Here is a 25,611-nt window from a genome sequence, read left to right as displayed (position 1 = left end):
GACAATAAAGTTCATTTAATATGCACATCATTGTGTTAAAAAAAATACCTAATGCTTTACACATCTGATCCTTCCTGTTTTTGAGGAACCAATGTTCGAGGGCCCAAATTTTTAGAAGACCAATTCCAACTCCACATAACAATATTTTACCTCAGTGATGCCACAGGTGATAAACAGAGAGGTTTTTTTTCTTTATACTGGTTTTATTTATAATTTGAAATGACAAGATTCATAGTAGCATGCTTAAGATTAATTTACTGGGCAAGTGGTACATAGCTTGTTACATCGTTCATGCCTAGCTGTGAATGCGTGATTACTGAGTGATTATAGGGTAGTATCTGAGTAGGAAGTAAGAGTTTTTAACAGCCGTCGACATCAACTGTGACGGGGCAGGGAGGCTGAGGGGCTGGCTCAGCAAAGAATATAAATAAAGGACAGAATGATGCAGATAGAGCAAGACATCTGAACTTTTCTTCAAGAAGGCCATGCACAAAGGTTGTGTGATTGTTCAGGTAAAGAACTCCTTAATCTCATCTCCTGACCACCCATTTCTTTTTCTTTACCCTCAAGTATGCAAAAATAGCGTAATTAACTTCAGCATGAATAACCTTTTAAATTCAGAGCTTGAAAATGAAGGCTAAAGTTAAAAATAAGTATATTTATATTTATATTATATATATACTGCAGTAATTTAGCTGATATGTTTCTTGCAGCGGTAACAGTTTGTTTTTGAATGCAGTAACTAACATCCAGGCTCTCTCTTGGCCTTTCAGAGATGAATCGTGCTCCATGCTTCCTGGCGTTGGGGCTGTGCCTGGCTTTCTCCTACCAACTTTCTGCAGGTGAGCGAGCCCTCACAAGGATCACTGGACACAAGCTAAGACTGGACATGAGCGTAGTCATGAGAGTCCCTTAAACCTGTTTAGAAATACATGAAATGCATGTTTGAAGTTCGTTTGTTAAATGTTCAGTGCTTGTACCATTACATTACATTACAGTACAGGCATTTAGCAGACGCTCTTATCCAGAGCGAATTAAAAAAATGTTTTATATAGCATCCATTTATACAGCGGGATATATACTTAAGCAATGCAGGTTAAGTACCTTGCTCAAAAGGTACAACGGCAGTGTCCTACTAGGGAATCGAACCAGTGACCTTTAGGTTACAAGACCAGCTCCTTACCCATTACACCTATAGTGCTCATATACAACTTACAGTTGTTTGTATTTGTGTGTGCATGCTCATATATGTTTCTTTGCAGAAGAGAGTCTGGGGGGACCGTTCATTCTTAGTGCTGTGGAGGATGCCAAGAGGACTGTTGATGAAGCCTACAAATACTCACGAGAAGAGTAAGCGGACAACACTCTCTCACTATCATTTCACACTGTAATTTGTTTATGTGTTTATAAGTGCATGCGTGTGTATGTGTGTGTGTGCATGTTCCCTCTTCCCCAGTGAAGAGCCAGGTATGTGGCTGTCCATAACTCTGTGCCTCTCTCTGTCTGTCTGTCTGTCCCTGACAGGAGTCTGTCCCGTGTGCAGAAGGGGTCGCCCAGGCCTTCAGATGTTCTGCGTCTGCTGAAGCAGCCGGCCCGGGACGCACGCTCAGCAGTGCGAGCTGCAGACTACATGGACTACACTCTCACACTGATCCAGCAGAGGGCGCACCACCTGCACAAACGCTCGCTCAATGTTACAGGTCTGAGACACAGACAGATATTACATTACATTATAGGCATTTAGCAGACGCTCTTATCCAGAGCGACTTACACAACTTTTTACATAGCATTTTTTACATTGTATCCATTTATACAGCTGGATATATACTGAAGAAATTTCGGTTAAGTACCTTGCTCAAGGGTGCAACGGCAGTGTCCTACCCGGGAATCGAACCTGCGACCTTTCGGTTACAAGCCCAGTTCCTTACCCACTGTGCCACACTCCGTCAGACACACACAGACAGACCACCTTTCATTCCCATAAGCTCACAGAATCTCTCTCTTTCTCTCTCTCCCTCAGATCTGCTCACCCCTGATGAACTGGGCACCATCGCCCGTCTGACAGGCTGTGCAGCGCGAGTCCGGCCTCCGTCCTGCCACCTGATCCCAAAGATCAACACGTACCGAACTGCCACTAGCGTCTGCAACAATCTGTGAGTGACACGTCCTTTCACGCCCCCTTTGTGGAAGCCAAGACTCGATTATTTGACTCTTGAGGTGCTGCCTGTAGCAAAGCAGAAGCAGGTACACTATGTGACCAAAAGCATCTCGACGCCGCTTGGTCTGGGGCTGTTTTTCACGGTTTGGGCCAGGCCCCTTAGTTCCAGTGAAGGCAAATCTTAATGCCTCAGCATATAATGACATTCTAGAGAACTGTGCGCTTCCAACCTTGTGGAAAAACAGTTTGGGGAACGTCCTTTCCTGTTTCAGCATGACAACGCCCCCATGCACAAAGCAAGGTCCATAAATAAATTATTTGATGCTGAGTTTGGTGGGGAAGAACTTGACTGGCCTGCCCAGAGTCCTGACCTCTACTCCATCAAACACCTTTTGGAAGAATTGGAATGCCGACTGCGAGCCAGGCCTTACGTCCAACATCAGTGCCAAACCTCTCCAATGTTCGTGTAGCTAAATGGAAGCGAATCCTTGCAGCCATGTTCCAAAATCTAATTCAAAGCCTTCCCAGTAGACTGGGAGGCATAACAACACAGGTCTAACTCCATATTAATGCTCATGGTTTTGGAATGAGATGTTCACCACTACTTGCTTGATACTCGCCTATTGTTCCTCGTGAAATTCTCTCAAAAGAAGAGGGTGGAACCGAGTTCTGTCTCTAGCTTCTGACTGGCTCAGAGGGGTTGGTCAGTTGAGCAGATTCTGAATACTGATTGGCCAAGAACTAGGCATGAGAACACTGAAAGGAGACCGCATCGACCACAGTCACGTTATTTCATTTCTGATAAACACTTACTTCAAATGGGCTACATTTTGTCCATTTTATTTCATCTCTTCCCAGGAAATTTCCTCTGCGTGGGGCCTCCAACACGCCCTTCACCCGCTGGCTGCCCCCTAAATACGAGGATGGGTTCTCCCAACCCAGGGGATGGGACCCCAAAAGAAGCTACAATGGATTCTTACTCCCCCTGGTATTTGTAATCACTATTATTGTTGTTGTTGTGTTATAACCATCCCAACAACCAGATGAGACAAATAAAAGCAGCATGATACTACTACAGTGAGGCAAGCACACATTGCAGCTGCAGTAAAGCTTGCATGTTTTGTATTACCTCCAAATTTTCCTCCTTTCCCTTTCTCCCTCACTTCATCTTCACCTCTCTTCTTTCGTTCACCTTCTATCAACCCTTCACTACCCTGTTCTCTCTTCCTTCTCTCTGTCTCTCTTTCCCCTTCTCGAGGTCCGAGAGGTCTCCAACAGGATTCTGGCCGCATCTAGGGTGGGCAATGACCAGGCGTTCACCTTCCTGCTGACCATCTTTGGCCAGTGGGTCGACCACGACCTGACCTCCACCCCGACGTCTCCCAGCATCCGTTCCTTCAGCAACGGCGTCAACTGTGAAACAACCTGCGAGCGAATTAGCCCCTGCTTCCCCATTCCGGTCAGCACGCTCCCTCTTCTCAGCAACCTTTGACACGTTCCATCTGCCATTTAAACTCCACATACTTTCTGTTGTTTTAATTGGACGCTATATTTCCTATCCAGTGCAGACATTTCGATCAGACACACATGACTGGGGAGTGTGATCTCGATCCCCATTCTACCCCCCTTCTGTCTTTCATCAGATCCCGAAGGAGGACCCTCGTTTTTCCCAAAATACCAGATGCCTCCCTTTCATGCGCTCCGCACCAGCCTGCAAGAAGGGGAACAACGTTCGGGAGCAGATCAACTCCCTGACGGCCTACCTGGACGTGGGGCAGGTGTACGGCTCGGAGGACGCGTTGGCCCGTAACCTGCGTGACTTCACCAACAACGGGGGGCTACTGCGCATCAACCAGAGATTCAAGGACGGGGGCAGGGAGCTCCTGCCCTTCACTACCAAGGCGCCCAACATGTGCGCGACTCGTCGGAAAATCACCAACTCCTCTGGACTGGAAGAGGTGCCCTGCTTCATAGCAGGTGAGTGCCAGCAGAGTCGCCCCCTGTCTGTGTAGGAGCGTAGTGCACAGTTTGCAACAAGAGGTTCAAATATCAGGCAGGAGACAGCTTTAGAATGACATTGCATTTCTCGGGGAGGTGAGGATTTAGTAAAATATGTTGACACTTTTTTTTTACAATCACATTAAAACCACTTTGTAAAGTGGCTGAAAATAGTTTAAATAACCATACATTATCAAAGAGGGATGTATTCACCACACATCCACCAAATGTCTATTAAAAATTAATTTCAATAACTATAATACACATTTCAAATCAGGCATAAAATCCCTATTTAAAAAAGCTTCAGGATTGTTTAGGCAAGGGCAAGATGCCCTGCTACCCTACCGCCCCACTGAACTCCTGCCAAACGGTCCCACCAAAAAGTAAACAAACACACGTGGGTAAAAAAAACACACATTAGACATGCAAACAATATCCCCAATGCTCAACAGCACCAAATGCAATTTGTAAAATTTACACAAGCATCTCAAAATTCTGTGGCCTTCCGGTCTATGTGTGAATTTCAACTTTTAACCCAGATTCTCAGTAATAATTTCCAGCACACGCTTTGATGCAAACAAACCTTTAAGGTGAATGTATATTTCTGCACTGAAATATGACATTATATGTTCTTTACTATTTATAGTCCTCTTCTCAATAACATTAGTTTACGTCCTATTTTACAATATAGCCTAATGTTGATAAGAACATTACATAGTTTCATTGAACCTCATTCAGGAAACATATATACGATTACATTTGATCATAAACTGTGTGTAAGAACATTTCGATATTCATCTTGTATTTGTTCATGGCTTTTTCCTTACGTTAATCACATAAACAGGATTGTGCATAAAATATACAAAGTGAACATTCATCATCTCATACACCTGGGATATGCACAAAAACAAAGGTCTGCACATGTGTCATGAATCCCATTTTGGTTTTTCGTGGGAATATTTTTAAGACCAAAATAAAAACAATTTATGAAGAATTTTGTGAATGAGGCCCATTGTTGCTAAGTTTATTAAAAGACACTTTGTGATGTGACTGTTAAATAGCTCATTTTAAGATAAGATGATTGATGTTAGCTTTTTGTTCTTTGTGAACCTTGAGAGATACATGGCTGTAAGTAGTATGATTAATAAGTTTCCTGTTAAATCTAACAAAATAATTATCTGTTGTTTAATGTGTATTAATGTAGAGAAATTCAAAGATGTATCATTCTTACAATCTCCCAACCACTGTTAGTCTTTATGAATGCTATTAATAATATGCGCTAATTCCAATGCATTGTCGTAAGCATAGATATACCAAAAAAAGAAGCAAAAATGCAAGTTTGTAACAAACATTACTTTAGTTATTTCTGTTCAGTTTAACAATAATAGTGCTGGTAAAGTATCTGAACTTCATTGCACGAGTCTGCAACTTTATTGGTGTTGTCCATTATCTGCTAACTCATAGAAATGAACCTGCGAGGAGAGTAGAGTATTCGATATCGATGATGCAGACCACAATTCTCTTTGGCAAATGAGTATTTCACTTACCCTCAAAGAGGCTGTTTTAGCAGGAGAGAATACTTTTAAATAGCCTGAAACTATGGGTGGGGATACGCAATGAAACTAAAACATTTATTGGCCATTGGTCAGGTCCCTCATGATGTCAACAGCTCTTAGTCCAGTAATAAATTGAACACCACCCGTTCAATCCTCACATAGGAACCGATGGCAACGTTTAGGCTGATATGAGTTGCTATTGCAGTACTAATGATTTCTCATACTGTTGCTGATGCTTAATACATACCATGCCCTCCTGGGAATCAAACCTGCAACCTTTCGGGTTACATGTGCAACTGAACAGTCATTGTATTACACTGCTGCCCTCTACCCTGGCGTAACCTGGTGATGTAACCCTTTTGCGCGCTCTTGCAGGCGACGAACGTGTGGATGAGAACACTGGCCTCACCTCTCTGCACACTCTGTTCCTGCGTGAGCACAACCGCCTGGCGCGGGCACTGCGCCAGCTCAACCCGCACTGGAACGGCGAGACGCTCTACCAGGAGGCGCGCAAGATCATGGGCGGCTACCATCAGGTAACAGCGCCACCAGGGGGCGCCACAGGAATGGGCCTCAGTTTGAGAGGAAAGGGGCCCAGAGACACAGCGAGATTAGTGCACTACGGTCAGGGCCTGAGGCTTGTTTGTTCACCTGCGATTTCTACTCAAACATTCTGACTTTGCTTAAGTAACTACAGGAACCCTCTCTAAAGCTTTTAGCCAGTATCGCTGCATATAGACCACAACTCTGCTGTTCCCCACCACCCCCCCGCTCCCGCTCCCCAACCCCCTTCCAGGTGATCATATTCCGGGACTACTTGAAAGCCATCGTTGGACCCAATGCCTTTTCTCGTTTCCTCTCCAAATACCCTGGCTACAATGAGAAAGTGGACCCCACCATCGCCAACGTCTTCGCCACGGCTGCCTACCGCTTCGCCCACCTCGCCATCCAGCCCTTCATATTCCGATTGGATGAGAACTACCAGGAACACACAAAATTCCCCAGCGTGCCACTGCATAAGGCTTTCTTCACCCCCTGGAGGGTGGTCTTTGAAGGTTTGTAGAAGAGCTGCCTGTCTTCTGTCTTTAGAGAGGACTCACTGTAGACTTGTAGCACTGCATGCCGGAGATATGGGCTCCAGTAGAAAATCACTAGTCATTAATAAGTGATGATAAACAAGCATTGGTATGGGACACATGTTGGGGGGGGGGGTTACCTGCACACATCCAGCAAACTCAGCTCTCCCCCTCCTCTCAGGTGGGATAGACCCCCTGATTCGGGGATTGGTTGGCCGTCCCGCCAAGCTCAACATACAGGATCAGATGATGGTGGATTCGCTCCGTGATAGGCTGTTCCAGTTCACCGACCACGTGGCGCTGGACCTGGGTGCTCTGAACATGCAGCGTGGTCGTGACCATGGCATCCCTGGTGAGGATTATTATGAACCCCACTGTGCCTCCACCTCCCTTCCTGTCCCTGCCCTCCTCCCCAGTGCGCCTCCTCTGCCTCCCCCTGTCTATGCACCTCTACCCCAGTCCCTACGGCAAATCCTCTACCTACACACCCTCCCCAACGCCTTGCCCCGCTCCACTCTCTGGATCCCCAAAATCCCTGAAATGTTGTGTCTTTTTGTCCCATCCTTCTGTCCGTACTATTTCTGATTCACACTGTGCTCATCTCTGTCTCTTCCTCTGTTCACTCCAGGCTACAACGAATGGCGTAGATTCTGTGGCCTGTCTCAGCCAAAGAACCTAGCGCAATTGGCTCGGGTTTTGAAAAACCACTCTTTGGCTAAGCGACTTTTGAAGCTGTACGGCACCCCCGCCAACATCGACGTGTGGCTGGGGGGCGTCGCAGAGCCCTTCGTCCCCGGGGGCCGCGTGGGGCCCCTCTTTGCCTGCCTAATCGCCAATCAGTTTCAGAAGATCCGCCAGGGAGACAGGTGAGTTGGGAGTTTTTTTTGGTTTTTTTCTAATTTTAGGATTTGACTGTGTAGTAGCAGCTGTCTGCTATGAGCTTGTCTCTTCTAACCGCACCATTGTTCTGAGTCAGTGCACAGGAATATCAGCAATGTTAGTAACGTGACCCCGATACACATTTCAGGTTGTGGTGGCAGAACAAGGACGTGTTCACCATCAGACAGAGGGCTTCCCTGGCCAGTGTCTCATTGGCCCGCATCATCTGTGACAACACAGGCATCAGAGACGTCCCCCGTGACCCCTTCCTGTGCCGCACGCGTGTATTCAGCTACACCAAGTGTAATGCCATTCCTGCCTTTGACCTCAGGCCCTGGATCCAGAAACGTAAGTCACACCCTAACCTAGACAAGACGAAAACATAAAGACACTAATATTACTGCACATACTTACACACATGCAGACACTTTCTAAGTGCAGACATTAGCGGAAACTGAATTTGAATTGCGGAACTCAAATTTGTTTTGCAGAAATTTGAATTTGTAATGCTTTAACTGAATAATTGTATTATAAAATTACATTTGAATTGCATAACTTGACTCACAGGTGCAAAGCAAATCCTCCAGTTTCGTAGCGAAGGCTATGCTCAACTAGCAAATTATTATTATTATTATTTTTTTAAGTTGTGTTTTTTCCTTCCATGCTTTTCCAAGTAAAAAAGCAGCACATATGAAAAGTGAATGTAACTTTTCGCTTTGCTAGCTATAAATTCTAGTGTGCTAGGTAGTGCTTCACTTCGGTGATTACTCAACTGCAAACTTCCTGTGAATCGTGTTTCACCAAGCAAACCAACTGCCATTTTGAAATACCTAGTAGCTACAAATGATTTTAATTTTCAAGAAGTGAATAGAAGTGAACAGCCTTACCAAACAAACCTACATATATGGCTAGACTTTATCACCAACATGTAGCCTAAGCTTTTACTTGCAGCAGTATGTATTTATATGATATGGCCAATAACGTTAGTGCTCCTGCAAAAACAAATGATGTATGCAAAGAAGTAATGTCATATCTTAATAGCAGGTCTATCGGGTCTCTGGTGCTTTAAAGCATAATGTTTCACACAAAATAAGCAAGGTATTTGTCTGGAATACACAGAAATAATTAATTCAGACTTACATACTATGGCTGTTGTCGTAGCAAAGTTAAAATATCATTGCATAGCTTGCGTGTATGCATGTCCGTATTTTTGTAATTTTGTTACCAATACCTACTAAATGACAATTGTAAACAACAATGGAGATTTAAAAAACTTGTCTACTGTTTGCAATCATACTATCATTTGAATGCTGTTTTGGCAGGTAGGCTAACCCTGCTGAAAATTCCAGCTAAGACCAGCTGGGATTCTAAGATGGTTTAACCAGTATTTTTGGAACTTCCAGTTGGTCATAGCTGGCCTGTGGCTGGTGAAAGCTGGTTAAGCTGCTAGAGTAAGCTGGTGGTCAACTGGTGGACTTGCTGACTATATAGGCTGCTCAGCTGGTGAACAGCTGGTTGGGTAGCAGCTAAAAGTGTCAAAAACACAGCTTAAACCAGCTTGACCAGTTTACGCTGGTTTAAATTCGAATTTTCAGCAGGGAATTCAAGAGTGAACACAAGATTTCAAGAGTTTACAGAGATGTCTTTGTGGCTAGCTAATGGTAACACATTTGTCACATTAATTATAAAGGATATGTCAAATTAGCTAAAGCTAGCCCTTTTCCATTATAGAGTTAGCCTATATTACATTACATTACATTACATTCATTTAGCAGACGCTTTTATCCAAAGCGACGTACAAAAAATGCATTTTCATGATCGTAGACAACTGCTGAACACGGGTTCAGTAAGGTACAATTACTTATTTTGTAAAGCTATTTCTAGCCGAGAACAAAGAACACTATCCTGGTCTAACATCTGCAAAGCCAAACTAGGCAGAAGAATAAGCTAGAGTATTAAGACAAATACAATTTACCAAGAAGTGCAGGGATGGGGCAACATGTAACAAGTGACAGGAAAAAGGGTTTTTTTTTTTTTTTTTAATATATATATACACAGCGTGGTGGTGGTTATTCTAGGTATAGTCTGAAGAGATGAGTCTTCAGGCCACGGCGGAAGATGGATAGTGAGGGGGAGGTTCGGAGAGGGACGGGGAGTTCATTCCACCACTGGGGAGCTAGGGTGGAGAAGCTCTGTGATCCCTTTGGGCGGGTGGGAGGGGTTGCAAGACGCCCTGCTGCCGCAGAACGGAGTGGTCGAGCCGGCACATAGAATTGAGTCATGTCCTGCAAGTAGATGGGGGCTGTCCTGTTGGCGGCAGTGTAGGCAAGGGTCAGGGCTTTGAATCGGTCGCTCCAACTTGATGCAGAAAGTTATTGCAATAATGCTAATGTAAAACAAGTTAAATTTGCATATGATGCTAGACTAATTTGATCACTAGAGATGGATTAGAGTAGATCTTAAGGAAGGAGCTAAGCTAGTGCCATCCATTGGCAGCCATTCATAGAGCTAACACTGTTAGCATGCAGCCTGTATTGTCTAATTGTATATAGTACAAATAGTACATATAGTACAAATTCAAGTCATGCAGTAAAAATTCGATTTCTGCTGGCGCTAATTTCTTGCCTATAATCTTGCATGCACGCACAGAACCACAGACACACACCCATAAACACACACACACAACTTGTCACCATCATTTTGTCATTTGTGATGTCTGACATTACAGGCTCAGATGGCAACCAGACTGATATCAGCAAATTCCAGGTTAGTGGAAAGAAAATACTGTTGTTTGCTTGCTCGCATGGCCATCTAAAACCATGTTCATTCTCACCAATCCAAGCCTCACAAGATCTTACGTGAAATCAACCACAGGAAATCCAGTCCTGCAGTGTGTTTATCTAATGGCTAGGTTTTCCTCCAGTTACTGATAACTGTGGGTGAAGAGCATTGATTTCTAAAATAGCATGAATCCAAACCTTCTGGTTAGTCTGTCAGGGTTTTCTTTATCCAAGCACACCATGTGAATCCAGCTCTTCCTCTCAGTTCAGCGAGAAGCCCCGCCTCCAATAGCAGACATGCGGTCAACAGGTCTCTACCTTCTCTGAATTTCAGTTTCAAAACGAGATTCTGATCCAAAGTGGTGACAGGAATATCCAGGACAATGAGGTAAAATGAGACCTTGTTCTCTTTGTCTTCCCCTAAACATTTGCAGCAACAGATGCCCAGTACATGTGTGTGCGTGGGTGTCTATGTGTGTGTCAACAGGGGTGGCCAGGGAAACCTCACACCAACATACCTTATACTGTTAGGATTTCATACCTTAAAATTGGTTAATACACCAACGGGAACTATGTTGAAGAATCTGGGTCAGGCCATACCAGAATAAGCAGAAGCCAAAGTGTTACTGCAGGCTTTGGAACTTGGTTTCTTTGTTGCTTTGTAACTTGGTAACTTGTATCCTTGTCACCATAATGCTCACCTGGAAAGGGTTCATTTCCTTATAACCTTAAAACAATGTGTTGTATTGTAGATTGACCTGAACCAATAATAATATATAAAAAGGAAGAAATCTGAAACCCTTGAATTCCACCCCAGATCATAAAGTATGCCAGGAGAAAAAGGGGTGTCCCTCCCCCTCTTTCAACTACATAAAATGTGGGCTTGTCTTTACATTTTAGTTGGAATCTAGGTCTGGCATTCTAGGTTTCAGGCCAGGTCTCTTTGGAATATTCTACTGTCTGCTGGTTTTTGAACCTTAGTCTTGGAGCATTCTTGTGATTGCCTTGTGAGAGCCAAGATATGGTTTATCTTCTTTCATTTATATCTTGTGTAACTGCAGCTTGTCTATGTCTGTAACAATAGTTATAAAGCCTGTTGAATACTCATCTTGATATTGGACAGTGAATACTTGGTGTAACTTCCTTGACAATAGGACACCTACACATGGACAATTTCTACACACACATGTGTATGTGCATGTATGTGTATGTATGCATGTATGTGTGTGTGTGTGTGTTGAAGAGGTGTAATGAGCTGTATTATGTAGTTTTACTGTCTCTACTTTACTGCAAGTGTTGTGTGTACAGCAGCTGGATATACAGTAATAGCAGGTGGAGTTGTGATTGTCTTGAGAGTGTATGATTCTTATTCTCCTTTACAGATCCCCTGGGGCCCCCAGGTCTGAAGGTTTCTCGTGGCCCCCAGAGTCTGGCAGACAGCAGTTAGGCCTTCACTGTTCAACTGAGCTTCAACTATCCCCAATCAAATTATTATCCTCCTGGAGATCATTGCCAACCGCCAGAACCCTCATCAACATGTAGCCAGAGGCATTTACCTTAGCAGTGCCTGAGTTCTACCTGCTTGTTTGACGGATTGATTTTATGTTTTGGTAAAAGAATGCATACATCATATAGTGCAATTTGTGCCCAGAGGATAGCACATTAAGAGCATTAGCAAACCCTTATTTTCAACATCTTCCTCGTTCTCAATACAAAAACATCAAATGATATACCACAGACAATAAAAACGAATCAAAATTTCATAATTTCAAAACTTTTCAATAAGAAGAACATCCTCAGAAAATAAACCGCCATACAAAGGATCTACCAAACATGGCTGATCTCACAAAAACCCACATGAATGTTGCCCGAGTAGAGCAGATTTAGTTGGTTATTGATCTCCACAAGTACTGCTTCAGCTGCTTTTTTTTACATACATCTCTATGCTGACTCTTTTTGATGTGCAAGGGATGGCTGTTTCGGAGACAGACACCAGTGTAGAAAAAACATCCCCCCTCCCCCCACCCCCACCCCCACCACGACTCCCACCTCAGCTCCGCTGTCTGCCACTAGCTGGAACACCCTCGCGAGTCCCCTCCTGCCCTTGCAACCAGGCCTCAGTTTCTGTTTTCTTCCAGGGAAAGTAAGATCTCCGATTCCCTCGCACTCCCTGGGCAACGCTATGGCAAATTAGACCTCAGCCTTTCGGCTGGAAGGGCGCTAATCGATAGCTGGTAAACGAGCCAACATCACAAAGCATGGTTAGCATTAACTGAACATTACGAAATGAGAGCTAAGGAAATGTTGGGATGTGCTATCCGTGCTCAGGAGACAGCTTAATAAATGAGTCCCAAGATTTACATAGCTCACCCATTTCTAACTCAAGACACCCGATTGTGACACTTTGGTCAAAGATGACGAAGTCAATGGTTATGGTAAACACCAGCTCAAAGTCGATTCGCCCAGACAATTTGCTTTGCCATAATTGCTCCATGTAATAAACCGTAATAAAAACGCTGCACCAGTTAATGTGAAATTATTCACGGATCAATAAAAAAGTTGCTTAAAAAAAGTGCCGGTTGATACATTATTGTGCAACGGCTGCTGTGTTTATGATATCTTGTATATTTGATCTTGCATGCTGTATGTTCTTGCTTTCATGCCATTTCTTTTAGTGCACGAACACTGATTTCTGTGTTTTTCATGGCACAGCACAACAAGCTTTGAATTCCAGTTTTGTGTACAATTTCACTTAAATAATAATGAAAAATATATACAATAGAGAATTCGATAGATGTATGTTATTGATTCATGCCAGAACAATATGCTAAGAGTTGGTGGGGTAGGCCTCATACCTGTACAACACAGAGAGATTGACACTGTTCAGGCTATCTAAAATAAATAACCACCATTGTACACAAAATAGCCTTTGCGTCAATACAGGCATGTGCTTTTCCATATTACACCCAGACCTCTACATATGCAGCGGTTGATGCTCACCTCATAATTATACATTATTATGCCTAATCCTTCTCTAGCCACTTTTCCACCGCATGGTACCGGCTCAACTCGACTCGACTCTACTCGCTTTTGGTACCAGGAACTTCGTTTTCCACTGCAGATAGTACCCCCGTTAATGTAGCTGGTTGTCATTAGCGACGCCGCATGAAACACGTTGCTCTGACCAAACAGTGATCAGCAGTGTTTTCACGTCACCTTTTGGTATAGCCTCAGCTCGCTTGGAACCTCGACAGAGGTGATACCAAAAAAGTACCAGGTACCAGGGGCGATATAGATCAAGAGGTAAGAGCGGTTGTCTGGCAGTCGGAGGGTTGCCGGTTTGATCCCTGCCCTGGGCGTGTCGAAGTGTCCCTGAGCAAGGCACCTAACCCCTAACTGCTCTGGTGAATGAGAGGCATCAATTGTAAAGCGCTTTGGATAAAAGTGCTATATAAATGCAGTCCGTTTACCGTTTACCAGGTACTATCCACAACTTTTGCCCGATGGAAAACCAAAAAAGTCGAGTAGAGTCGAGTCGAGTTGAGCCGGTACCATGCGGTGGAAAAGCAACTTATTTCCTTCCCTAGTGATTCAGGTCTGTTTTTCCCCAATTCTCCACTGGGAGGCATCTTGTGATAGTGTCTCTGTAAACAGCACTATAGCCTACAAATAAAATTAAATTGAACTGAATTAAAGGGTGCAGCTCAGTTTTGTGTTGGCCTAGGGCTCTATAATGCCAACACCTCTTAAACAACACAGTAAATTGTTCGGGGTTAAATAAACTCTTACAGAGTATATATGGTCCCAACTGGACTCACATGTTCTCTGTCAGTGTTACAATTTACAGCGCAGAAGCGAATTACCCCCTGGAGCTGCATAACTTAAATGTAGTTCCTATTCAAACAACCGGTCAAATTCAGTTAAGTGCCAATTTGGGACCAAAAAACTTAATCTGTGAATTAATTATGACTGTGGTCAAGCAATCCGATCTTTAAAAAATTCTCGGTCAAACTCCTCAAATTCGTCTGTGCAGCTATACTGTGTGTAGTGGTAAGCAGGTAAGCACAACGCCTTTAGGTAGGTTTAACACGCGTTAAAGGTGCAGTGTGTAGAATTTAGTATCTAGCGGAACGGACTTGGCAGAAATTGAATATAATATTCATAAGTATGTTTTAATTAGTGTATAATCCCATAAAAAAGGAACTTCAGCACTTGACACTTGGCTACTCGATGCTGTCCTAAACGGTGACATTTTTTGGAACGTACAGGCGACCGTAGCTTCTCCTACGTCGTTGGAAAGGTAGGGGTGAGGGGAGGGTATTCAGTTGGTTGCAATCTGCAACCTCACCGCTAGATGCCACTAATTCCTACACACTCGCACATTTAAACTAGGCTATACATAGTGCAGTAAATTGAAAAGACCAAACTCAAAGCACAAACAAGAATGTAGCATATATTACATAGCAGTTTACTCAAACGTCTTCAAATAGCAAATCGCGGTAGAGATCCAATGAATTGTAGCCAGCCAGCATGCCTTTAAACTATTACATCAAAGACCAAACCCGGCGCGGCTACACGAGCCGAATTTAATCAGCCCTCTCATCTTGTTGACCAATGTTGCAACTACGGGGCGTGGTTTGCGCTCAAGTAGCTTGGGGGAAAATGACGCCTTTAGGTACCGTACTTGGGAAAAAGACTGACAGAGCGATTTCCCGCCAAGACACCTGATTAAAAAAAAATATATTTTTTTTTTTTGCAATTTACTAATGCAATTTACTAATGAGATCGCATGATTTACCAATAATTAGTCCTCACATTGTCTGCATTAAATGAACTCTTACAGATTGCAGATGGTCCTACTCTGTTGTAACATGTAGGCTATAGAGTTGAATTAACTTTTTTTTTACTGTGTACACTAAATTTGTATTAAAGCAAGCTCAAAATATGTGCACACACCCAACATGAAAATGTTTTACCGCAGCAATTTGGATCTAGGAAAATACCCAATTTCATTATAATTGAGATATAGCCTATGACAAAACCGAAATTTGAGAGCGTATTACATAACAATTTCCCATAAGTAGTACACAGTTAGCTTAGATATACCCACAATTAGTCCACAATGGATTTCTGATTACAAGGTCCAGACTGTATGCATAGCCTACTAAATAAAAAGAAAATTCTGTACCATTTTGGTGATATGACGACTAAAGGTCATTATAGCTGTATATGGAAATATATCTAATCGAATCTATTTTATTTGTATCGCGTCTTTTACAGAGAACTGTCACAAAGACGCTTTTCCATGGACAAGGCTGGCGCTGTCCGCGACCTGAGAGCGAGGGACAGGGGTGCAGCTGTCCGCGAACTCGGACCGAGACACAAGACTGGAGCGGTGCGTGAACTCAGGGCGAGGGAAGGGTATGAGCCCCACAGCGGGGAAAAGAAGAAAGTTAAGCACTGTAGCGATTATCAGTAGTACACAGAATAAGACGTAGTGTAGTCTCTGTGCCAAAGCCCCGGCCCGATTTCTGAGCCTACAGTGGCGGAATCTGGCCATGCAGTCATGAAACTAGGCTAAAATATCTTCCTCCCTCTGTGCCATAGCCCAGAGCATCAAACTGGGATTGGCCGCTAATCGTACATCGGGTCCGGCTGGTTTGAGGGACGGCAGGATACCCCGGCCAGCACAGCAGTCCAGACATCCGCATCTAACTTCCTAAACTTCTTGCTTAACATCTTAATTTTGCTAAACGCTGAAGTTAATTGGCAGTTTATAGTCGTCTATAAAATAACGTTGCTGCGCTGGATGTAGAGTGCATGTCTGAATGGGCACGTGGTGGCGATATATCACTAGAAAAAATGTTTTATCCATTAAGGCGCCATCCTTCAGACAAGATAGGCCGATTTAAGTAGATAGGTTGTTCCCTCGAATTCAGGACGTTGTAAAAAAAAAAAAAAAAGAAAAAAAAAGGGTTTCCACGGTTTATGTAGGCTATACCTATAGACACCTGAAATATCGCTGCAGCGTATTGTCGTATAGAGATGCTAGCGCTGTCACGGTAAAGTATATAAATGAGAAATGTACATCTTGCCACCGCTATTCTACCCTTGTCTAAATGACCACTGAGTGCGGGTTCCCAGACCCCGCGTGGGCGTGAGGGGATCGTTTCAGCAGCGCGTGATTGGTCTGGACCCCCGTGATAATTTGGGAGGTGGTGAAAGTCCGGAGAGAGTGAGAGCAAGTTTGAAAGAGGGCTGAGCTTCACAGAAGTTGTAGAATTGTGCTCTTCCACTTCAGTAGTTGTTAACGGGTGCATTCCGGGGGCAATTAATTTTGGGAACCAGATTTCAAGGTAAGCCAAAGAAAGTTAGTAGCCTACTATTTGCAAAAGCGATGTTTACCAGCTTCAGTAAGCCGTTATTTACACGGAATTATATGAGGTTTGAAATGATGCGCGTTTTAAGATGAATGTATATTCCTGTTATTTGTCTATACGTGAACTAGAATAACAAAATGCAAAGCTGTTTGTTTATTAACAGCAGATTTAAATATGCCAACAGTTTCTTCTGTTTTTATGCTGCTACAACTTCTTGTGCTGGTTCAAAGCAAAAAGAGACGGGTCCTGCATGTGTGTTGACAAATTAAAGTTATTCGTTTCACATTTAACTCATGCATGTTGATGTGGTATGATTCGACTGCGTCAATCCCTAATATAAGATTAATGCATGGAGGGGATGTCATTGGGATGGCAGGTATGCCATCCCGCCAAGTTACGCCTTGGCGGGGGCATGCCCCATACCTATACAGCACCGAGATCTTGGCACTTTTCAGGTTGATTTTACTTGACCAGGAATTGGTCTCACTACGCGTGTATACCCTATGTGTGTGTCGTAATAAAAACACACATACATTCACTCACACGCACACACATACACGCACACATTCCTTTTGGTAACGTTAATTTAACATTAACCGACATCTGCAGAAAAGAGCTTTATCTTACGTACTCACGCCGCGTTGCACAGAACAGGCGTGCCGGGCTCCACCAGTGGGAGTCAGCACGCGGCATATCGTGCATATTGCTCTGTTTGGTTGGCTGTTGCTAGGAGACTGTCTGAAGTTTGATGTCTGCGTCTTGAGTTTCACGGATGCTATTATAATACTGTTTTATGTAGGAAAATTGTTTGAGTTTTTTTCATATGACAAAATCGGGTTCTTTGCTATGGTCATTCGATTAAGATTATACTATGCTTGAATAATTTTGATACACGTGCAGCATATCACGTATTTTGTTGGATAATAGCAATTGTCTTGGGTTCATAATAACTTAATAAAAGTGAATGTTTGAAACATCTTTAATGATCCTGGAAATTCCATAAATACATACCATTTATTATGTTTGGTCCAGTTGCTGTTGGAGTCTAAGAGCAATTCTCTCATTAGCAATGTTCATTATGTGCTTTTAATTATGTCTGTCAAATAAGCCACACCAGCAGTCTAATAGTAAATTCCATACTGCAGCTGTAGATAATCTGGTCTGGAGGTCCAGAACCCTGCAGAGTGTGTCTCTGAAGATAGCTCTCAGTATATATGAAAAACAAAAAAGCTGAGGATATGGTCATGTGTATTCATTTAGGCCAGAAACTTGTGGGTGATAAGGAAACCAGAGGTGTCCTGGGTTCGCCGGGAGCTGGGAGAGTCCCTTTCCCCCTTTCTCCGCATTGTGGAGGCAGCACGTACCACCCAAACCTCCAGAAACGCTCCAAGCTGTGTTTGTTTTTTTGTGCTGGGGTTGGGAAACTGTAGCGGCGGTTGAGGCACTGTACATTTCAGCGTGCATTTTTTCTTCTTCTTCTTCTTCTTCTTCTTCTTCTTCTACTTCTACTTCTACTTCTTTTTTTTGTTGTTCCTTTTCTCTCATGTTTCTGATTTATGGGAATGGAGGCACTCCAAGGGCAGTTCTTAGCCCCCCCCCCCCCTTTTTTTTTTGACGAGGAGTAAAAAAAAAGAAGAAAAAAAAGCCCCTCCTCCACAATTCCCCCAGTTGTGAAAACACTGAAAAATGTCTCCCGGTAGACGGGTTCCCCCCCCCCCCCACTTAGAAAGGGGTGCACACTCTGTACAGTAGTGCGATCCGAAGCTCTCCCCGGCCTCTCAGCTGCCGACAGACTCTCGGCGTGACCGAACAGAACGCATCGTTCTCCCGAGCGGCTTCCCCGCGGCTACCTGGGCCCCCCGGGAGGGCCCTGTGAAACGGGGAGACGGGTAAACGGGGGGCCCGGCGTGATCGGAACAAGCCGCCCCGGCTGAAGCTGATAAGCAGCTGTCACTCAGGCCTGCAGAGGGACCAGGCGGGGCTGTCTTCTGTTCGTAATCAAAGTGTGTAATGGGCAGAGGGGGGCATCGTTAGTCTCAGTTACCCTGTTTGGTTCAGACAGAACTGCATTCTGGGACACGTATGCTGCAGATACACAGTTTCATCTACTAATGAAAAAGTGATGTTTCAGGAAGGCTTTTATCGCCCATTGACGTGTTGGAACCAATCAGGAGACTTTGCTCTCCACTGAGTACCGCAGTGGTTGGTTCGTATCATTGAGTCTGTGTCAGCCTATGATAGCTCCGCACATTTTTATTTCATACGGCTGTATTTTCCCCATCCCTGGTTTGGTCTGCCATAGCTGAGGTTGTGCCGTTCTGTCACTGAAAGAGTTAAGTGCTCGGCAGCCACGTTTATTTAAGGAACGAAAGAGAGAGAGAGAGGGGGAAAAAAAAGATTTAAGCCCCAACATATGGCTGTCAGTGCTTACATCACACAGAGATTTTGGCTAAAGCTTCTGCAGCTGATACCATGAAGTGATCCATCAACTGATCCTTGTTTTTCTTTCCAGTGTAGATTTTCTTTTGATGGAACTTGATGGAATGTGATATATAATCACACTGAGTTTATCTCAGAGGTATTTAGCTTCCATATGTGCGTGTGCTTCTTTGCGCTTGTGGTTGTGCATGTCCGTGCGCTTGTGTGTGCGTGTGTGTGCGTATGCTTGTGCGTGTGTGTGTGTGTATGTGTTCAGACATGCCTGAACTGCACTGTCTTAATTAGAGATATAGTTCCCTATAAACTGTGGCCCCAGCTTTCTGTCTGAAGAGAGAGAGAGCGAGAGAGAGAGAGAGAGAGAGAAGAGAGAGAGAGCAGGCAGAAAGAAAGACAGGTAAAGAGAACAGGCAGACACAGATGTGAGACAGGCTGACAGACAGATAGACAGACACAGTGGTACTTTTTATTTTACCCGTGAGAATGGGTAACTCCTGTCTGTGATCTTCAGTGGCACAGGAACAGAGTGAAGCCCGGACTGTAGCGTCTGTTTCTGGAAGCGTCATTATCCTCAGGCTTCTCTCCTCTGTTTTCACAGCTGACGATCTCAGATTTCCATGTGCTCATAGCACATACTGTAGTTCAATTTACTTCAGCAAGGAGCAAGAATCAATTACTGGCGATGATTTCAGTTTTAATAAATCTTTTAAGCCATTCAGATGTAGACTTGCTTTTGTGTTTTGGATCATTGTTGTGCAGCATAACCTAATTGTGCTTCAGCTTCAGCTTCAGCTTCAAACAGATTACTAGACATTCTCCTTGAGAATTTTCTGGCACAGGGCAGAATTTATGGTTCCTTCAGTAATGGCAAATCGTCCAGATCCCAAGGCAGCAAAGCATCCCCACATCATTGTACTGCCACCACCATGTTTGGCTGTTGGCATAATGTTCTTACTGTGAAATGCTGAACAGCAGACATGATGGGACCCGTGTCATCCAAAAAGTTCCATAGAACATTACCCCAAAAGGCCTGGAGATCATCCAGGTCCTTTTTTTTTTAAGTGAAAGGAGCATTGATGTTTTTCTTGATGCGCTAGCATGTGGGTTCTGCCTTGCTTGCTAATCTCCCATGAATCCCATTTTTGCCCAGTCATGAGCGCTGACCTTAGCTGAAGCTAGAGAGGCCTGCACTTCTTTGGATGTGCTTCCTGATGTAGTTTACATTGCTGCAGAAACAGGATGGGGAGCTGTGGAAATAAGACTGAATCCCTGAAGCCTTGAAGCCCTGAAGCTGATGATTATCACTCCACCTCCAGCTTCAGTCAGAATTCCATTCATTAATATGAATTATTATCACAGCCCAGGGTGATTCACAGAGTTCGCATTTTCACTGGCTAGGTGCTGGCTGTACTCCAGGCAGTAGGGAAAACGGTGATCTCAGATAACACTTAAGCTTAACCAATTTCCTTCCTGGGGGAGGAAATCTATCTATCAAAATGGCCGGACAGGCCCGTTCCTGTTGTCAAACGCTGTCATGTTCTTCTGTTGTGCTGTTATTTACAGAGCTGGATCGGATTGCATTTTTCTGTTGTTGAAGCAAGCCTGATGAAGCAGCTTGTTCATAGTCACGACTGTGGTGTCCCCTCCTGAGATTCAAACCTATAGTCCTCTAGTTCTGGGCTATTGTATGTCCTCTACACCGCCATCACGGATCGTTCAGACGGGTTCTGTGCCTGATTTGTTTATGTTTCGCTGTCCCCACAGCTCCCCCATTTGGTCCTCTCTGATTGGCCAGTTTCAACGATGGCCCCCATCTCTCTGTCCCGCCTCCTGGTGTGTGCATGGGCGCTGTGCCTCGTGGTCGCCGAGGTACCGGCGGACACGCCCCAGATCCAGCTGCGTCTGGCGGGGAACAAACGAAAACACAACGAGGGCCGCGTGGAGCTGTACTACAACGGCGAGTGGGGCACGGTCTGCGACGACGACTTCTCCATCTACGCCGCCCACGTGGTGTGCAGGCAGCTGGGATACCTGGAGGCCCGGTCCTGGTCCCCCTCCTCCAAGTATGGCCGAGGGGAAGGTAATGCCTTACAGCCAGATACTTCTGCCAACCAACCAGTCACTCACAGCCAGTCAACCAACCAGTCAGTCACAGCCAGTCAATCAAGCAGTCAGTCACAGCCAGTCAATCAGGCAGTCACTTACAGCCAGTCAATCAACCAGTCACTCACAGCCAGTCAATCAACCAGTCACTCACAGCCAGTCAATCAAGCCGTCACTCACAGCCAGTCAATCAACCAGTCAGTCACAGCAAGTCAATCAGCCAGTCAGTCACAGCCAGTCAACCAACCAGTCAGTCACAGCCAGTCAATCAAGCAGTCAGTCACAGCCAGTCAATCAGCCAGTCACTCACAGCCAGTCAATCAAGCCATCAGTCACAGCCAGTCAATCAACCAGTCACTCACAGCCAGTCAATCAAACATACAGTCACAGCTAGTCAATCAGCCAGTCAGTCACAGCCAGCCAACCAACCAGTCAGTCACAGCCAGTCAATCAAGCAGTCAGTCACAGCCAGTCAATCAGCCAGTCACTCACAGCCAGTCAATCAACCAGTCAGTGACAGCCAGTCAACCAACCAGTCAGTCACAGCCAGTCAATCAAGCAGTCAGTCACCGCTAGTCAATCAGCCAGTCAGTCACAGCCATTCAACCAACCAGTCAGTCACAGACGGCCAACCAACCAGTCAGTCACAGCCAGTCAATCAGCCAGTCAGTCACAGTCAGTCAACCAACCAGTCAGTCACAGCCAGTCAACCAACCAGTCAGTCACAGCCAGTCAATCAGCCAGTCAGTCACTTTATCAATAAATCACTAAGGGCCTCACTGTGTCTTTGTGTTCAATAGCTTGCTGCCAGTTCTGAGTTTAGTAACTCAGTAAGTCAGTTAAATCAGTGTCCGTCAGTCATCAAACGATCAGTCACATCAATCACACTGCTTCTCAAAGTCTATTTCATTGAAACTGACAGAAGGGTGTGTACCCATTCCATGGCAACAGATAGAGGAGTCACCATTATTAATTATAATAGAACTTGACTGCTAGTTCATTCTCTGTGGTACATGGATGAGCCCCATGGTCTGGGATTGAATCTGCACCATGACAGTGGCCAGTAGCAGCATGAGGTGATACACAGTTACCTATTGCATCGCCCAGGGTATGGGAGGGTTCCGTTGATTTCATCGCTCTCTAGTGACCCCCACTGGTTGATCAGGCACTCGCGGACTGCAAGTCAAAACCGCGTATGAAAGGTTTTCCTCAGACTCCACTCAGCGTGAGCTTAGCCATAGTTTACAGTGTTTAAATAAGCAGACTGGTGACACCATGTGTTTCGAAGGAGAACCATGAATGTCTACACTCTCTCAAATCAGCCGTGGGGTTCACACACGAATGTGGCTGTGATTTTGCAGATAGTTTTCCGGGCATTCTCAGCCTCATGTTGGGCACCAAATTTATTTAAGAAAAAAAAAAAGAGTTCATATTTCTTTATTTTTTAAATTTTATTTCAAACCTTTCTTTGTCAACAGGTTGATTTAAACTGAATATAATCAGTGAGCTGTGATTAATCCCAGTTGTTAACTGCTAAACAGAAACCCAATAAAATAATGACACATGCGCTGGAAAAAAAAAAAAAAAACATTAGTCTTCCGTAATATCTTTGCAATGTCTTCTGTGATTCATGACTGTGAAAATGTTAAACTAGTTGCGTCATCCTGGTTACAACAGACTGGTTTCCCTTGTGCCCCCCCCCCCCCTTGGTGACACATTACATCCCATAATAGTCAAACTGTCAAACTGGGGCCGCAGTGACTTATTCCCCTTATGCAGATCCCAGGTCAGAAAGCGCAAAGCGCACGTGTGTCCCCTGGACGCCTCTCCGTGTGGTAAAGTAGCCAATCAGCAAGCGGAGGAGTAAGTGAAGGAAAGCCCATTCGCCCACCATCCAGCAGCCGGGGGGAAACAGAATGGAAATTTAAGTGTAATGAGAGGCCAGGCATCTCCACACCGTCCCAGTGCTGGCTTCTTATGCGGGCTTGTGCAAATATGGCAGGGATATTATAAACGCAAGGCGGACGCTAAAAGCGATGAGTCGGCGGGTTTGGGTAATCCGGTTGGTGGAACGGCTCCTAATCAAACCCGCATGTCTCAGTGATATCAAACCCGATCGCCCCCCCCCCCCCCCGCTTTTCCAGGGAAAACCGTTTTCAGCTGAGCTTGGACACAGAATAGGAGATTTGGCAGACCTCTTCAAAAGCTTTTGCTAAGTTTGAATTTACCTGGGAGCTTTCCACGCCAACCCTTTTGCACCGGCGCATTTGATCTGAGGTTTCTCTCTCAGTGTCCCTCGGTTTCCTGTCTGTGCTGTTTGTGGTGGCTGTGGCTGTGTACTGTAGCATAATTGCTAGGCTCTTGTGTTTGTGACTCAATGGATGTGGGTTTGACTCCCAGCTGGTTTGCTGCAGTTGTACCTTGAGCAAGGTACTTAACATTAATTGTTTCAGTAAAATATCCTCCTGTACAAAAAAAAACTTATCTGTGTAAATGGTTCTGGATTAGGGTGTCGTGGAATGCTTTGATGTTATGTAAAGTAATGTAATGTAAAATGGTCATAAAAGTCAAGGTGCAGATCATTGTGCTCGTCCCCAAGTACGGGCTCTTTATTCAGGGGTTGCTTGTTTTATCTATATTCAGGGGTTGCAAGTGTTTATCTTTATTCAGGGGTTGTGTGTTTTATGTTTATTCAGGGGTTATATGTTTTATCTTTATTCAGGGGTTGCGAGTGTTTATCTTTATTCAGGGGTTGCATGTTTTATCTTTATTCAGGGGTTAAATGTTTCATCTTTATTCAGGGGTTGTGTGTTTTATCTTTATTCAGGGGTTGTGTGTTTTATGTTTATTCAGGGGTTATATGTTTTATCTTTATTCAGGGGTTGTGAGTGTTTATCTTTATTCAGGGGTTACGTGTTTTATCTTTATTCAGGGGGTGCTTGTTTTATCTTTATTCAGTGGTTGCATGTTTTATCTTTATCCAGGGGTTGCATGTTTTATTTTATTCAGGAGTTGCATGTTTTATCTTCATTCAAGGATTGCATGTTTTTATCTTTATTCAGGAGTTGTGTGATTTATCTTTATCCAGGTGTTGCACGTTTTATCTTTTTCAGGAGTTGTGTGTTCTATCTTTATTCAGGGATTGCGTGCTTTAGGTTTATTGAAGATTTAGGATTCCAGGGTGGATCATCTGCTTACTCTGTCAGCTCAGCTCTTCCTTCGTGGAATGAATCAATATTTCATCGCATCTGGAGAAATATCTTAATGTAGCGGTCAATGAATGATTCCCCTAGTGGATGACACAGATGTCGGGCTGTGCAGGTTTCTGTGACGAAGCTCTCCACCAAGCCTCATGGCAAAAAACAACATTGCTTCATCATTTAAGAGTAATTTTCTTAACCCTTGTGCTCGGTTTTGGGTCAAATAACCTGTCATAACCTGTTATAACCTGATGGATCTGTTAGAAACTTTTATTTAAAGAATAATTACACTTTTGAAAGATGTTTCATAACCAGTGACTAAACCAGTGTACATTGGGTTGTTTTGTGTTTCCGTTTGTTGCTCATCATCTGTATTTGCTTAGTCTTTTTGTCTTCATGTTTCTTTCAATATAATTAGATAAAGATGAAAAATAATTGAGGATGTTGGTTCTAAACAATAAATATCACTGATCTACTGCATGAAAACCTTTGTTTCATTTTAATTTTTCACAGGTTTTTCGCAAACATGATTTATGCCCCCCATGCCCTCATTTCATTATAGTGGATTTATATAAATCACATCTTTAAAACAGATGGCACTTCCATTTCTCCACACTGAATTCCACGCAGAGCAGTGGACAGTTCTCTGGTTGACTGGGTCAGATTCCACAGTGAGCAGTGTCCTGGTTTCTGATTTGCAGATTAGAAACCACCGTGAGCAGTATCCTCATCTCTGATTGATTGTTCTTCAATTGGCAGGCCGGATCTGGTTGGACAACGTCCACTGCAGTGGACATGAGGCATCCCTTGCCCTCTGTCCTCATAATGGACTTGGGGTGTCGGACTGCAAGCATACGGAAGACGTAGGTGTGGTCTGCAGTGAAAAGAGGATCCCAGGGTTCAACTTCCTCAGCTCTGTGAGCAACAATGTGGAGGTAACTACCCACGCCTATCACACACTGCCCCTAACATCCCCTGCTTATCCTACCCTCAACATAATTACCCCTACCTATCCCACACTGCCTCTAACTGCCCCTGCTTATCC

The 25,611-nt window shown here is 44.2% G+C and overlaps 2 protein-coding genes across 3 annotated transcripts in view; both read left to right on the top strand.

Moving 5' to 3' along the window:
- The first annotated feature begins 392 nt into the window (after window positions 1–392).
- Window positions 393–13,032, top strand: LOC118213353 (eosinophil peroxidase-like). 2 transcript variants are annotated; one of them, XM_035392263.1, is made up of 16 exons: window positions 393–512; window positions 774–842; window positions 1,263–1,350; window positions 1,525–1,700; window positions 2,021–2,153; window positions 3,017–3,146; window positions 3,417–3,617; window positions 3,802–4,135; window positions 6,088–6,248; window positions 6,509–6,767; window positions 6,970–7,140; window positions 7,417–7,654; window positions 7,816–8,015; window positions 10,396–10,433; window positions 10,782–10,835; window positions 11,830–13,032. In XM_035392263.1, exons 2-16 carry the CDS (start codon window positions 776–778, stop codon window positions 11,851–11,853), a joined length of 2,274 nt encoding a protein of 757 aa, XP_035248154.1. In that variant the 5' UTR covers window positions 393–512; window positions 774–775; the 3' UTR covers window positions 11,854–13,032. The 2 variants fall into 2 exon arrangements, with proteins under 2 accessions (XP_035248154.1, XP_035248155.1); XM_035392264.1 differs by lacking the exon at window positions 10,782–10,835.
- A 3,415-nt stretch (window positions 13,033–16,447) lies between these two features.
- Window positions 16,448–25,611, top strand: part of LOC118212648 (lysyl oxidase homolog 2B-like) — a 43,665-nt gene continuing 34,501 nt past the window's right edge. The window contains exons 1-3 of the mRNA XM_035390794.1: window positions 16,448–16,803; window positions 21,028–21,343; window positions 25,326–25,501. Of these exons, the coding sequence (XP_035246685.1) occupies window positions 21,067–21,343; window positions 25,326–25,501 (453 nt within the window). The 5' untranslated portion in view covers window positions 16,448–16,803; window positions 21,028–21,066. The remainder of the gene's footprint in view (window positions 16,804–21,027; window positions 21,344–25,325; window positions 25,502–25,611) is intronic.

The sequence above is a fragment of the Anguilla anguilla genome, chromosome 14 (genome assembly GCF_013347855.1).
Source record: "Anguilla anguilla isolate fAngAng1 chromosome 14, fAngAng1.pri, whole genome shotgun sequence".
Taxonomy (NCBI): domain Eukaryota; kingdom Metazoa; phylum Chordata; class Actinopteri; order Anguilliformes; family Anguillidae; genus Anguilla; species Anguilla anguilla.
The sequence above is the reverse complement of the archived record's forward strand: the minus strand, read 5'-3'. Positions and strand labels throughout refer to the sequence as shown.

Coding starts and splice junctions, on each gene's coding strand:
- LOC118213353 (XM_035392263.1), top strand. CDS start 776: ATGAATCGTGCTCCATGCTTCCTGGCGTTGGGGCTGTGCCTGGCTTTC. Junction 3,618..3,801: donor GCCCCTGCTTCCCCATTCCG/GTCAGCACGCTC, acceptor GTCTTTCATCAG/ATCCCGAAGGAGGACCCTCG. Junction 4,136..6,087: donor GGTGCCCTGCTTCATAGCAG/GTGAGTGCCAGC, acceptor GCGCTCTTGCAG/GCGACGAACGTGTGGATGAG.